At 41.7% G+C, this 13185-nt stretch overlaps 1 protein-coding gene across 1 annotated transcript in view; it reads left to right on the top strand.

Moving 5' to 3' along the window:
- The window catches only part of DOCK3 (dedicator of cytokinesis 3), a 188185-nt gene that overhangs the window by 124809 nt on the left and 50191 nt on the right, over positions 1–13185 (top strand). Inside the window, 7 exon segments of the mRNA XM_042018678.1 lie at positions 81–178; positions 1835–1918; positions 2262–2362; positions 3674–3755; positions 7789–7959; positions 11374–11566; positions 12517–12644. Coding sequence (XP_041874612.1) covers positions 81–178; positions 1835–1918; positions 2262–2362; positions 3674–3755; positions 7789–7959; positions 11374–11566; positions 12517–12644 — 857 coding nt within the window.

Genomic DNA, 13185 nt, shown 5'->3' with positions numbered 1-13185 from the left:
CATGATGAATCTCTGGTGGGTCTGGGGTTGCCATTCTTCCCTCTGTGTGTGGTTCTAGCTCTTCCTCCCTCTCTCTGCAGTGGATCTGCTTGCCCTGCTCAAATGGAAGGCTTACCCAGATCGAGTGATGGATATTCTGGGAAGACTGAGACATGTCAGTGGCGAGGAGATTGTTAAGGTACTACATGAAATAACAGTAGGTATTCATGTATCTGTGACAGACAGTGAGTTCAGGCCTGCAGGGCATTTCTGAATGCTCCCTCTTACTGTCCCTTTTGATTCACACTGTGAACTTCCACCCTGTGTGAATTGGGATTTTATTATGATGTGAAACTGGATGGGAAGATACACTTGAGAAATTAGTGCACAGTCAGTCTGTGGGATCAAAGCAGAGCTAATCCTTAGTCAAATTCCCTCAGCCACATGTGCTGGGTCCTCAGCACCAGTAGTTCCAGTCTGCAGTCCCACACAGCTGCTGGTGCAGACACAGCCACTGGCAGGGGCTCTCTGGTGCATCCAGCCAGCAGTGCACCAGTTTTCTGTCTGTCAGCTCATCATTTCACCAGGTTTTGTAACCACTGTTGCTCTACATGACAATCTCTGTGTGGCCTGACCTTCCTTAGATCCCAGGAACTTCCAACTGCATTTGAATACTTGTGGTCTCAGCAAAAAAAAGTGCATTCCAGATATGCCTCTGATAACCTTAGGTGTGCTGGGAACTCTCCCTAGGATTTATTTCTATAAATCTGGAAGCAAAAGCTGATTTCTAACACAATCAACCAAGGAGAAGAAACTGAAGACAAATCCCATCACTTAATAAGTAGTTTATCACTAAAGCCACTTCACTGTAAATCATTTGAGTGTTGCCATACCTGGAACGTTACTCTTTGTGATAACTCAGTAACAGGGGAGCACAAAAATACTTATATAGGAATTCTTCAAGAATGTCATGTTTTGTACACTTTGTTTGTAGGCCAGTACAAGTATCTGTTTTTTATAGAGAGAAAAAAAAAGCTATGGATTGAATTATTTCACGGGGGGAAGTAACTGATTCTCCCCATAAATCAGCTGTTGTTTGGCACTGGGATACGAAGAACAGAATGTAATAATTCAGAAAAGAAAGATGTTTTATCATTTCAGGGACTTCATAAATTGTTGCAATTTATTTCTTATTGTCCACATCAGAAATTTAAGTAGAAGAGATTAAAAAATCATGAGAGAATGTGCAGTTAACGATCTCCAGCATTCTCCCTCACACTCATCCCTTTGGAGACTGTGCTTTCAGAAGGAAAATCACTGAACTGTCAGTGCTCTACAAGCTGTGGAGTTAAGGGTGAAAGAAGCAATTGGCAACATGTAACTTGCCCCAATTAATGCTTGTTAGAAAAGCTTTACTTTCTGTCATATAACAAAAGTTTCAATATTAAACATAATTTAATGTACTGCCCAGCCTCAGATTTGATGTGGCATAGTACCTGAGACTCCAGTGATTTGAGAGTGAGAGCGAGTTGTTCTGCCACTGGTGTCCAGCAGCACTTCCAGTCAGCTTAAAGTGAGAGGAACACTCAGTCAAAATTACAAATCAGGCATATAGTATATATTTCATTTTTTTTGTTTTTCTGTCATTTTTGTTTGAAAATATTCCTTGCGAAGAGAAACATTTTTCTTAGTAAAAACAAATTAAAATCTGTCACATTATATGGGTGAACCTGAAGTGATTTGTCCTTGGCAAGTGTTTCACAAAGATATTAACATGTATGAACTAATTAAAGCAGGGGAGAAATAACCATTTGAATACAATTTAAGTTGAAAGTCTTTGTTCATGTCATTTTAGTTCCTACAAGATATTCTGGACACGTTGTTTGTAGTTTTGGATGACAACACAGAGAAGTATGGTCTGTTGGTCTTTCAGTCTCTGGTAAGCTGCTGGATTGTTATTTATCTCACACTCAGTGAGTTTTAAGTTTCTTATGATCGTGTTGCTAGTATTGTGCTTCCATCAAATATGAAATACTCAGCTGGATCCAGCCATGTTTTCTGTAATGATCTTGGGTGAGGAGGGCAGGCTGACCTCAGCACATCCAGGGCAGCAGCATTTGCTCTCATGCTGGAGAAGCAAACAGTAATACCTGGTAACACAACTGTGACTGTTTAAAGCAGCTCATGTATTTGAATGCTTCTTACCTTGGGTAACTTGTTTGTACACACTTGGCAGCAATGTGCAATTCCTTGAGATTGGGTTCCCTTTCCCATGTCCCCAGGTGTTCATCATCAACCTGCTCCGTGACAGCAAGTACTTCCACTTCCGCCCCGTGATGGACACCTACATCCAGAAGCACTTTGCAGGAGCTCTGGCTTACAAGTAGGTCTTGTGTCCCTCCCCTTGAGAGGTGGCATCACCAAGCTTGGGAATGGTGGCACCATCAGGATCACAACCTTCCTGGTAGCAAGAGTCCCCAAAAGTAGAGCTACTCACACGGGAGTTTTCCAGCACAGCTGTAGGGAAAAGCTGCCGAATGTCATCAGTGGCTGAGCGTGGCCACATTGGGCATTTCTCTTGCACTTCTGGACTGGCAAATCTTTTTTTTTTTTTTTTTAGCTGAAGAGACACTCAGCAACAGCTTATTATCAATCTGTACTAATGAGCTACCAAGAGCATATGCATTCCTTGTCTTAAGGATGTTGGGATACATGACTTGTGTGAAAGCTTAGAGAACTAGTTGTAATTGCCTTTTCCAAAGCAGACAGGTATTCATATAAGATGTTCTATTTGGTTACAATTTAATTTCAGTAGATCAGAAATTTAAATTTTGCTGTCACTTTGAAGATTCTGCTTTATTTTCTACTCCTCAAAAGAGTCTTGCATTAAAGAATGCAACAGACTTTTTGAAAGCAGTAGCAGTTACCCTTCAGGGGGTGTCATTTTTTCTTTCTTTTAGACCATTGCTTTTGTATATTTGAGCATATTCTATCTTTGAGTATATTTTCTATCTTTGGCCACAGTAAACTATTAAAAATAGCTAATAATTTCTTTTTATTCTTTTAAGCAATTCACATTTTTGTGTAATTAAAATACAAAAAATACTCTACCAATGGCAGGTAAAAACCCATAGATAATATCCAACACTAGAAGGCATAGTTGTGTTCAGAGGGTAAAAAAGTGTTCTGCTTTTTGTTAATTAGCACCTCTTTCAGACAAAACAAATGTTTTTTGGTAGTCTGCTGTCTGAAACAAAACACGGGTTTAATACACCTTTGTAAGTTAGTCCAGATGGTATCATGTACTTAGCAAAAACAGATGCAAGTATTTTCTTTGTGATCTCAGTTTCTAAAAGCTGCTTACTGAGATGAGAGCTGGGATTTATTATTAAAACAAAAGTATATTTTGGTCTTAGAACCATGCCTTTATCAAAGCTATCTCTCTAATAACATCTTTTTTATGTTCTCTTAGTGTTCCTCATGGTCCAAGTCAATTACAGAGAAGAAATTATTTGCTGGTTTTGAAACTTAAATGAATGTAAATACTATGTAAATTCAGTATTAAGGACAGCTGTAACTGACCACTGAAATAAAGTGAAATGAGACTGGTTTAGAGATCTCTCCCTAAAATCAAAATGTTTGATGACTGTCAGAACTGGTGCTGAAGATTCCTTTTCACTGTCTGTTCCCTCAGGGAGCTGATCCGGTGTCTGAAGTGGTACATGGACCGCTCGGCCGAGCTCGTGCGCCAGGACCACATCCAGGAGGCAATGAGAGTAGGTATCCAGTGGAAGCACTGGTGTCTGTTCCTCTGGGACCACAGAAGGGCTGGGGAAGCTGTAAATGGAATCAAGGGTAGTGTGGCACTACCTTCTTGTAATTGTTTAACCAGATTTTTTATATATATACATATAGCTACAATTTTATTTTTAGGGGGAGGTTCACTCTTGTGCAGAAAAAATTGAAAGAATTATGTCCCCTTAAGCCCATTTGCAACCCTGTGGAGAACTTAAGTGGGACTTACATCTATGGCCAGTGCATAAATACTCCATTGATGTAGGCTACACCTTGCCCTCCAAGCAGCAGTAGTTTTGAATGTATCAGGCACAGGTGCTGTGGATCAAAGTTTTGCTCTTCATTTCTGGCTGTGACACAGCTCCATTGTGCCATGGGTTGAAGTTCTGGAGTATTTTAAGCAGCAGATAAATGAGTGTTTAACTGGATGGAAATCCTCTGAAGTATCACAGGAGCTGACCTATGGTTCTGTAATGGGAGCACGAGGTCCCAGGGAGGCACAGCTGTGAGAAACACCAGGAATGTTTTGGTGCTATTACAAAGAAATCAGAAAATAAATTCACCATTGTAATGGTACACCAGGAAGTCAGTGTGTCAAGTGCATGAATACAAGATGCCAGCATTTGCAGGAAGATGTTTTTCTTTGAGTGAATGCCCACCTGCACCTTCTGCCTCCAAGGGGGCTGCTGTCCCAACACCTGAGTCTGGGCACTTGGAGAACGGGAAGCACTGGCAGTGATCAGCACTTGGGTTTTGTCACTTGTCAGTACAAAGAGGGGAAGCCTCTCCCAGGTGAAGGACACTGCCAATGCCATCCTCTCACTTTCCAGAGCTCCTGCTAGGATTCAGATCATACAAGGGTATTACACCAGTGCTTGCTTTGTCTTTGTAGATATTTACATGCTTAGAAACATCTTCTTTGTAATTTTCAATGACAGATTCATGTGGAATGGTAAAAATAGGGCAAAGATGCCTTTTCAAGAAATTAGCAACTTTCTCATTTTTTTTTCTATCCTTATCCTTCCTTTTTTTTTTTTTTTTTTTAATTGCAAAGAAAGCTATTAAAGTTATGAGATGAGAGGAAGATCTCTAGGTGGAATGACTTCGAGGAGGTTTTTTTGCCTCTCAAACTGCTCATTAGTGCTTTATGCAGTGCAGCAAATAGAGATGTAGGATATTGTCCCTATGTGATCTGCATTTGCTGAACCTCATAGCAGTCCTGTTTGGAAATAGCAACAACAGGAATGCTGGAATGTCTTTCAGCAGCTGGGGTTAGTGAAGGCAATTTGTGAATATGGTACGTTCTGTCTCGGGCTCCAAGGCAGCTCTTTGCTTACTGGGGCTCTCAAGTGCTGGCCTGGAACATGGCTGTTCCCTCTGGGAGGGAGGTCAGTTTGCAGACCTGACAGCCCAAGCCTTTCCAAGCACAGGAATTAAAATTGCCACCAGAGTTTGTGCAGACCTGACAGCGCATCCTCTGCCACCCACACTGCTGTCACATCTTATTCAGACAAGTTGCCTTTGCAGGTATCTCTTGCAGGCCCAAATTCAGGTCTTTATCTTCTCCCATTACAGTAGTGATTGATTTCCTTCTTTGTTTCCAGATTTTATTTCAGGCATTTGGAGCAAGTTTGTACCAAAGCCATTATCAATGCTAATGTGTCATTAGTAGTACAAGATTCTACTGTTGGGGATTTCTGTGGTCTTTGATGTGTTCACCACACTCCTTGCATTAGAAGTTCTCTGACTGAGAAAACAGGATAGCTCTGTATCTCTTTTTCCTTGAATTAGCTGTTCAGTGTAGTGCCCTAAAGCTGCTGCTGGAATACTCTGCACTCTTATGGCTCCTGGCTGCTCATGTACATTCATGATGGACATGCAGCTGTCTCACAGGATTCTGATTTCCAACCCTGGAATTAGCAAACAGAGTCCTAGAGGATTTCTAAAATTTCTTATCTCCCTCAAGACTGCTTTTAATTCTCAAAATCTCCTATGCAACTTGGAGGAGCTGTAGCTGAAAGGACATCTCTACCTAGAACACAGCATCGTGCTCCTTTATTGTCCCCTATACCAAGCTCCACAAAAGCTGCATCCAGGAACAGCTGCCTGTGCCTCCCAGGGGACCTCTGTAACCAAGTGTCCATGAATGCCTCCACAGCCACTTTTGTTGTCCCTGAGGAAATAAAAACCATAGGAAGTGTGTCTAGGAAATGCCCTTCCAGCTTCAGTTATCTTCCAGTAGTAGAACCATAGGTGGGTTTTGCCTAGATCGGGGAACCAACAGCAAGGGCTTTTCTCCCTCAGGAGGTTTTCCCTGAGTCTTTGTGCTGCTGGTCACAGGGCAGAGGTGTTCACCTGTTACGTGAACATGCACACAGACCATGTTTGTAAGGGATGTCCTTTAACTGGGCACTGATTTTTTATGTCCTGCCGAACATCATCGAAGGCTGGGATTTTATCTCAGAGCACTTCTATGTCCTTAGGCACAAATGCACATCATTTTTGTGATGCCATAGGTAGCAAGAGCCAAAGTTAGTCCAGCTTCTGACGTGTGCTACCAAGACTTGGTTTGTGTTTTTATCATCCCAGCCATGTGTGCAAACACAGGGAACTCTTTGGTTCACTGCCTGTGTGGGCTCATTGTCTGTGCTAAGGAAGTGTAGTGTTTTGAGCTCTGCTATCTCACCTTCCACAGGGAATTATGGAGGCTCACACATAAATGCTCTGATTCACTGCAAAACATAATCCTCACATTGAAGCTATGAGCTTTCAGATGAGAATTATGGTTGTATGTACTGAACCCCTAAAACAGCTCATACCAGCACTGCATGTGCTGGGTTTGGTGTTAGCACAGGGATGCCAGCCTTGGAGAGCTGACTGGGAACCAACTGGCCTTCGTCTGGAAATGAGGCAGGAACGCAGCTGTTATTTCCTGATGAAGTTCTTTGGTGTAAGGAAGCTTCACCAAATGGTTTAGTACAGAAGTATAAATAATAACTGGTGAATTACCAAAGTTGCCTAATTTCTGGGGGGAAAAGAGGCCGTAAGAGTCAATGGCATGTTGAAATCCATGATAGCTTTATGAGGAATTTCACATTCTATATCCGTAAAGCTGTGGCATTCTAAAACTTACAACATAGCATTGCATACTTGTGCATACTGTGTGGTGGTTCAGTGAGGGGCTCTTATGGGTGCAAAAATATCTCTTGATAACAAAATTTGTATTTGAATTAACTTCCAGTTTCCCAGCATTGAAGTGAGACAAGAATACTTTCCATGGGATGGAGTGAAGTATCTCTAAGGTTTCTGTACAGCCTATGATTGCTGTATCTCCAGCCTGTTGTTTTCCTGTGCTGGGTTTTGAGGATATCATCAAACTGTGCATTATGTCTTCCCTTAATCCTGCTTCGCTGGTGAATCCTGTTAAGCACTAAGGGAAGGAGTGAAGTGTGATGTCCCTGATATTTGGTGCATTCTGGTGCTGACAGTTGTGCACAGCCAGTATCAAGGAGGTGTGTGAAGTGTCACTGTTGATAGGGTGGTGACTTGTTACAGCTGCTCAGAACAATGTGTTTTCTTCATGGTCACTGCTGCCAAATAAATGCAGTTCTAAATAATGCCATTTACAAAATTTTGAAAGAAAACAGAACAGCTGCTTCAGACACTTCAGTCATTGTGCCAAATCATGAGAAAACCAGAAGTTTCTTACCTTGACCAAAATTTTCCTCAAATTATGTAACTCCGATTTGTCTCTCTGATGTAAATGCTTACTTTTTCTGTTAGTGGGACATGCAAGTAACAAAGACTATTGGTTGAGAATGGGTATTTGCCTAAGAGTAGCTCTTCCCCAACTGAATTATGTAACTTATAAAACCTGTTTTTCATTCTCCTTTCTAAAGCTCAAGAATTTAGTTATTATGCATGTAGAGTCTTTCCTGGTTCTCTTTACAGCTCCTTTATTTTTCTTTCTCTCTTTTTCTCTGTCTTGATCTCCTTCTTCTCCTGCTCCTTAAGGCCTTGGAATATCTTTTCAAGTTCATTGTCCAATCTCGGATCCTTTACTCCAGAGCTACTTGTGGAATGGAGGAGGAGCAGTTCCGCTCCAGCATCCAGGAGCTTTTCCAGTCCATCAGATTTGTGCTCAGCTTGGACAGCAGGAGCTCTGAGACACTCATCTTCACACAGGTTTGCTATTTCCTACACTCCCACTGGCAAACCACGAGGCAGCTGTTCTGCAGGGGTAGGAGGTGTGGGCACATGGGGGTTAAATGCAGGTCAGTGGAGTTCTGCCCCCTAACAAACTGCTGGAAAATGAGACATCCATTAATGGTAGACAGTAGCTTTGCACAGGTGAGCTGGACTGGGGGCTCGCTAGGGGGAAGTGACCTCTCACATGAGAATACAATTTTTGCAGAAGTGAACTGTGTTTTCAAGTCTCTCTCACTCCTATGTCTTATGGTTCACCTCAAGAATTTCAGAATCCTTCATTATAGTACTTCAAATCAATACTCACAGTCACAGCAGCATCACAGTGAGAAGTTCAGCTGATGTATTTGCACTCATATAAACTTAACTCCAGCATGTGCTAAAATTCCAGTCAGAATCACATGCAGCCTGACCACAAACATGTTGTGATGCCCATACTCATATTTAATGCATCATTTTGAATGTAGCCCAGGGGACTTCATGAAGATTCCATGTGGGCTGAAGACAATGCTCGAAGTGAGTAAGGATGCTGCTGAATTTTGGGTTCAGTTTTAAAGACCACTGTACTCCAGTACATACTCCTGCATTTAAGTTTTAAATGTCAAACATGCTGTGTTGTGCCTCTGCTCAGGGAATGTCAGAATGCAGCACCCAGAGCTCCCTGGTAACGTGAAGGTGGTTTGTAATCACTAATGCAGAATTACAGATGTTTGGAACACCTGCTGTATTTTACCAAGAGGCAGCTGCTGTGAACGTTGCAGCCAAGCAGTGACTCTGCTGGTTCAGGAAGCTGCCAGTGGAATGATCTCTTTCTTAAGGAGCTGCTCTGGAAGATTTTGAGAACAGCTGCTCTAATGTTTTATTTAATCACCCATTAGTGGGTATAATAAGATGAGCCAGGAACAAGTGAAATCAGCGCACAGAATTTTGCAGACAAAGTGATGGTGAATGGAAACAGCATCTTATGAATGTTTTCCAGTTGTGTTGGTCCCAAATACAGAGGGAGAATCACTTTGAGGAGGGGGGGATTTTTTTTTTCTCTTTGTTTCTCTTTTTAATTTTTTTCTCCTTTCTCTCACTGTGGTATTTCTTACTTTGGACTTTTGTAATTTGTAAAGCCTGTCCTTGTTGAATCTTTGAAAAGTTTACTTTTTGTTTCCCCCTTGCCACTATGTTGCCCCCTGATCCCATTGCCCCATAGGCCTCCCAGCCTGGAGGGCAGGCGAGCGGAGCCGGGACAGGTGCCCCCCAAAAATGTGGGGGCACAACAAGGCCGACATTTAATTCTGTAAGTAATGATCCCCAGGACTGCTCAAGTGTTTCACTGTGGATGTTCCCAGTCAATCTCTTTTCCCTACCCCAAACACTCTTTTCCTGCATATAAACTAGAGTTTAAGTGGCTGGTACTTTAAAACTTGGAGATGTGGAATATTTCGGTTATTAATGGAGCAGTTTATGGCATCCACACACCAAAAAGACAGTACTGAGGGTGTACACAAGATTATGTAAGTCAAATAGTTCAGGGGAGCCAAGCATTTGTTTCTTATTTGATTATTAGTTCTGGAAATCTGGACAATTGTTAAATATGCACAGAAATGCTCGAGGCCCTGGCAAACCTAACTTCCCTCACATTTGTCCTCTTCTCCAGGATATTTGAGAGGTCTCAGTATCTCAGCTCTTTCCAGCAATGAGTAAAGCTGATTTCCTTCCTCCCAGGCAATTAGTTTGACATGAGTAATGTTCCACCACATTTTAGAGTGTTGTGCAATAATGGACCCTTCAAGGAACTGTTGAAATGATGTCGCCTCAGGACAGCTCCAAATCTTCCTGAAGAGATCCCATGCCTTCCCTTGGATTGCTATGGGCTACAAGGAAATCCTTCTGCTTTATAAGTAACAGAAAGTTTTCCTAAACTCCTGTAAGGATTTGTCAGGCCAATATTGTAATTTCACTTGCATTATCCCAAAGATAAAGACAGTGGCTGGATTTGTGGCTGTTTCTGCCTTCCAAGAGTACCAGGAGATATTGAAATGATTTATACATATTTATTTTGTTAGTACATTGTAGGTATGGAGGAACAAATAGGTGACAACACCCAGGAGGTCTTGTGGGGGTTTGTGTAATCTGAGTTGATTGTAACAAAATTAGATTTTGTGAGCGAACGAGTGGAAGAAGAAGGAGGTAAATTTATATTCAGAGTAATTTAATGAGCTCTACGATGTTAGTTGTAAAAATAACTTAGATTTTGCTCAAATACTATTAAATAGATTTCACTCTTGAAGGAAAAAAGACTTGGCAAAAAAGGAGGCTGGGATTATATGGATTAGGAGAGTCACGTCAGTATGGAAGAGATACAGAAATGGTTATGCAATGAGAAAAAAAAATCTCAGGAAAAGGAAATACTGATAGTGGTGAGACTCTGGAACAGCAAAGCTGAATAGAGATCTGCAGTGAAGTGGTAGATCTGAACTTGTGCAGGAAATCACTGGGGTTTGCGTGGAGAGGTTCAGGGAAGGGAGGTAGAAATGGCAGGAAGGGAAGAGTGAAGGTGAGGCTGGTTCAAGAAAGCAACCATCTAGGAATTTAAGTAGTTATAATGAGGAAGCAGGCATGGAGCTTGACTAGGATGTAGAGGGAGAGAAAATTTTAAAACATTAGAGGTGGTGGCAGTTGTTTGATAGCACACCAAGTGTGCAGAACTTGAGCATAGGGTAATGCATGGAATTTTCTAGTCTTGTGAAGAAATTAATTGAAAAACAGGAAATAAGACATGCAGAGTTTTTTGTTGCTGCACTTTAAGAAGCACTTTCAAGGCTAGCTCCAGCTTACTGGAAATATCTGTTACTGCAAGGATCACATGCACACTCGCATGATGTGATGCCTCTTTCACGTGGACTCACACCCCACCCCTGCTGCAGAAATCCTGGAATGTCACATGGCAGAGCTGGTTAAGGGTCTGTCAGCAGGTTCCTCACTTCAGAATATTTTCTGAAGAGTTTTAACTGTCTTAGGTAGTTGCTTAGTACAAACAATTGGCATAGAACTCTCTAATCAGTAGTGTATTAACTGAAAAAAGTAAATCAACAAAAAGGGACTGTTTTCTGTTCTCTGATATCTCCATTTTTTTTCTGTTTTATAAGCAGCTTTTTGAAGCTGTATCTATGTGTGCAACTTATCCTAAGATTTACTATTGCAGCAGCACTTGATTTCTCTATCCTACGTGTGGCTTGTTCCCTCTGAGCTCCAGGTACCACAAACCATGAGCACCAGCCATAGCACAGTCCATAGTAGCTTTGTGCAGGCCCTTCATTCAGTGTTCCTGCTGTTCCCACCTCACTGCACTGAGCTGCAGGTCAGGAATTGCAGGTGCTGAGCCCCGTCCTGTGTCCGCAGGCCGCCCTGCTGAACTCGTTCCCCGCCATCTTCGACGAGCTGCTGCAGATGTTCACGGTGCAGGAGGTGGCAGAGTTCGTGCGGGGCACGCTGGGCAGCATGCCCAGCACGGTGCACATCGGCCAGTCCATGGATGTGGTGAAGCTCCAGTCCATCGCCCGCACGGTCGACAGCCGCCTCTTCTCCTTCTCGGGTGAGCTGGGCCCCAGGGCTCAGGCCTGCTGCTCACTGAGGGCAGCAACATCTTGGGTTCTTTTGCAATGGCTTTTTTGCAAATAATTCTCTGCTGAATGCCAATAATGTTGGTAATTATTTCTCTTGGCAGCACTGTTAATAAATGTATTCATTAGCTCAGTTGGTTGGAGCAGGGTGCTAATAACACCAACATTGTGGGTTTGATCCCTGTTTTCACAAGGGCTTTCACTTCAGAGTTGGACTCCATGATCCTTGTGTGTCCCAACTCAGAATTTTCTGTAACTCAGCTAACTCTGTTTGACACAAATACAAGTTTCCCTATGGTAGGAAATGTTTATTAATCCATCTTAGATAAATTGTAGTTACTAAAGGTTGATAAACATACATTAAAAAATCAAGTCAGTTATTAAAACTGCCAAATCTCATGTCACACTTTGCATTGTCTTACCATGCACAGAAAGAAAACCTCCTTTCCAGCCAGCTTATGCCTGAGAAACAGAGCGGTTAGTCATGTGAGAAACCCACCACATTCCTTTGAAGTGTCTTTAATCTTTACATTATAACTTCAGTATTTCTTTAGCTCAACACTTTAGTAATTCTTTAATTCTTAAAATTTTACTTAAATATACTTCTATTATTGCTTAAATATACTTTAAAAATCAGAATTAAAAATACCTTTAAAAATTCAGTGGAAAATGGGTGAAGATTGTGAGTGTATTTCCTACATAAAGGTCTGAATGAAAGAAGTTATGAAGGTAACAGTGGAAGATAGAAAGCACCACTGGGTTTCTCTTTCCTGTAGTGAGGACCTCAACTTAGTGCACTTTAATTACTGTACTCAGTACAAGGTGAGAATGATAACACCACAGAGTTTTTTTGAAACCATCCATTGCAATTGTTTGTAAATATTTTCTTTCCTTAAATTTGAAATTATTTTCCTTGATTCAGAGTCCCGGCGCATCCTGCTGCCTGTAGTCCTTCACCACATTCACCTTCACCTACGACAGCAGAAGGAGCTGCTTATCTGCTCTGGGATCCTCAGTAGTATCTTCTCCATAATCAAGACAAGTTCTTTGGTAAATTTGCTGCTTGATTTTAATTTTTTTATTTGCACCACTGATGTAGTAAAATGAAGAGTGAGAGATTTTTATAGGCTATTATAGGTTTTTCAAAGAACCTTTTAAAAACAAAATTGTGCTGTCAGCAGGAGAACATCTGAAATGAGGGTCTGGCTCTGTGTGTGTGACTCAGAGCATCCTGATTACAGTGTTATTGCTGTTAGGAGGGGGGAAATGCATATGCCTTTGCCAGCTTTGACACTGTTTCATTTTCTTCATGCAAGCCCAGAACTTAGATGTCACAGGAGTTTAAAAGTTCTACACAGCTCAAGGACTCATAGTTCTGCAAAAGACAGTAACTAGCACCTTGTGGTTCACATTAAAAGAATACTCTAAAATTATTCAATCAATGGAATCCCACTTAGTTCTGGAAATTGCTGCTGAGTTTCAACACCCAGCTTTGATGGTCATAATACCCTGATCTCAAATGGTAACTACATCATTTAAAGCAATGCTCGCAAAGAGGGGGTGGTGAAGTTTCCCCACCTGACTAAAGTAG

This window comes from Corvus kubaryi, unplaced genomic scaffold, assembly GCF_017639235.1.
Source record: "Corvus kubaryi isolate FWS band 111438036 unplaced genomic scaffold, C.kubaryi_AGA036_p1.0 124, whole genome shotgun sequence".
Taxonomy (NCBI): domain Eukaryota; kingdom Metazoa; phylum Chordata; class Aves; order Passeriformes; family Corvidae; genus Corvus; species Corvus kubaryi.
This window is presented reverse-complemented; position numbering and strand designations above follow the sequence as displayed.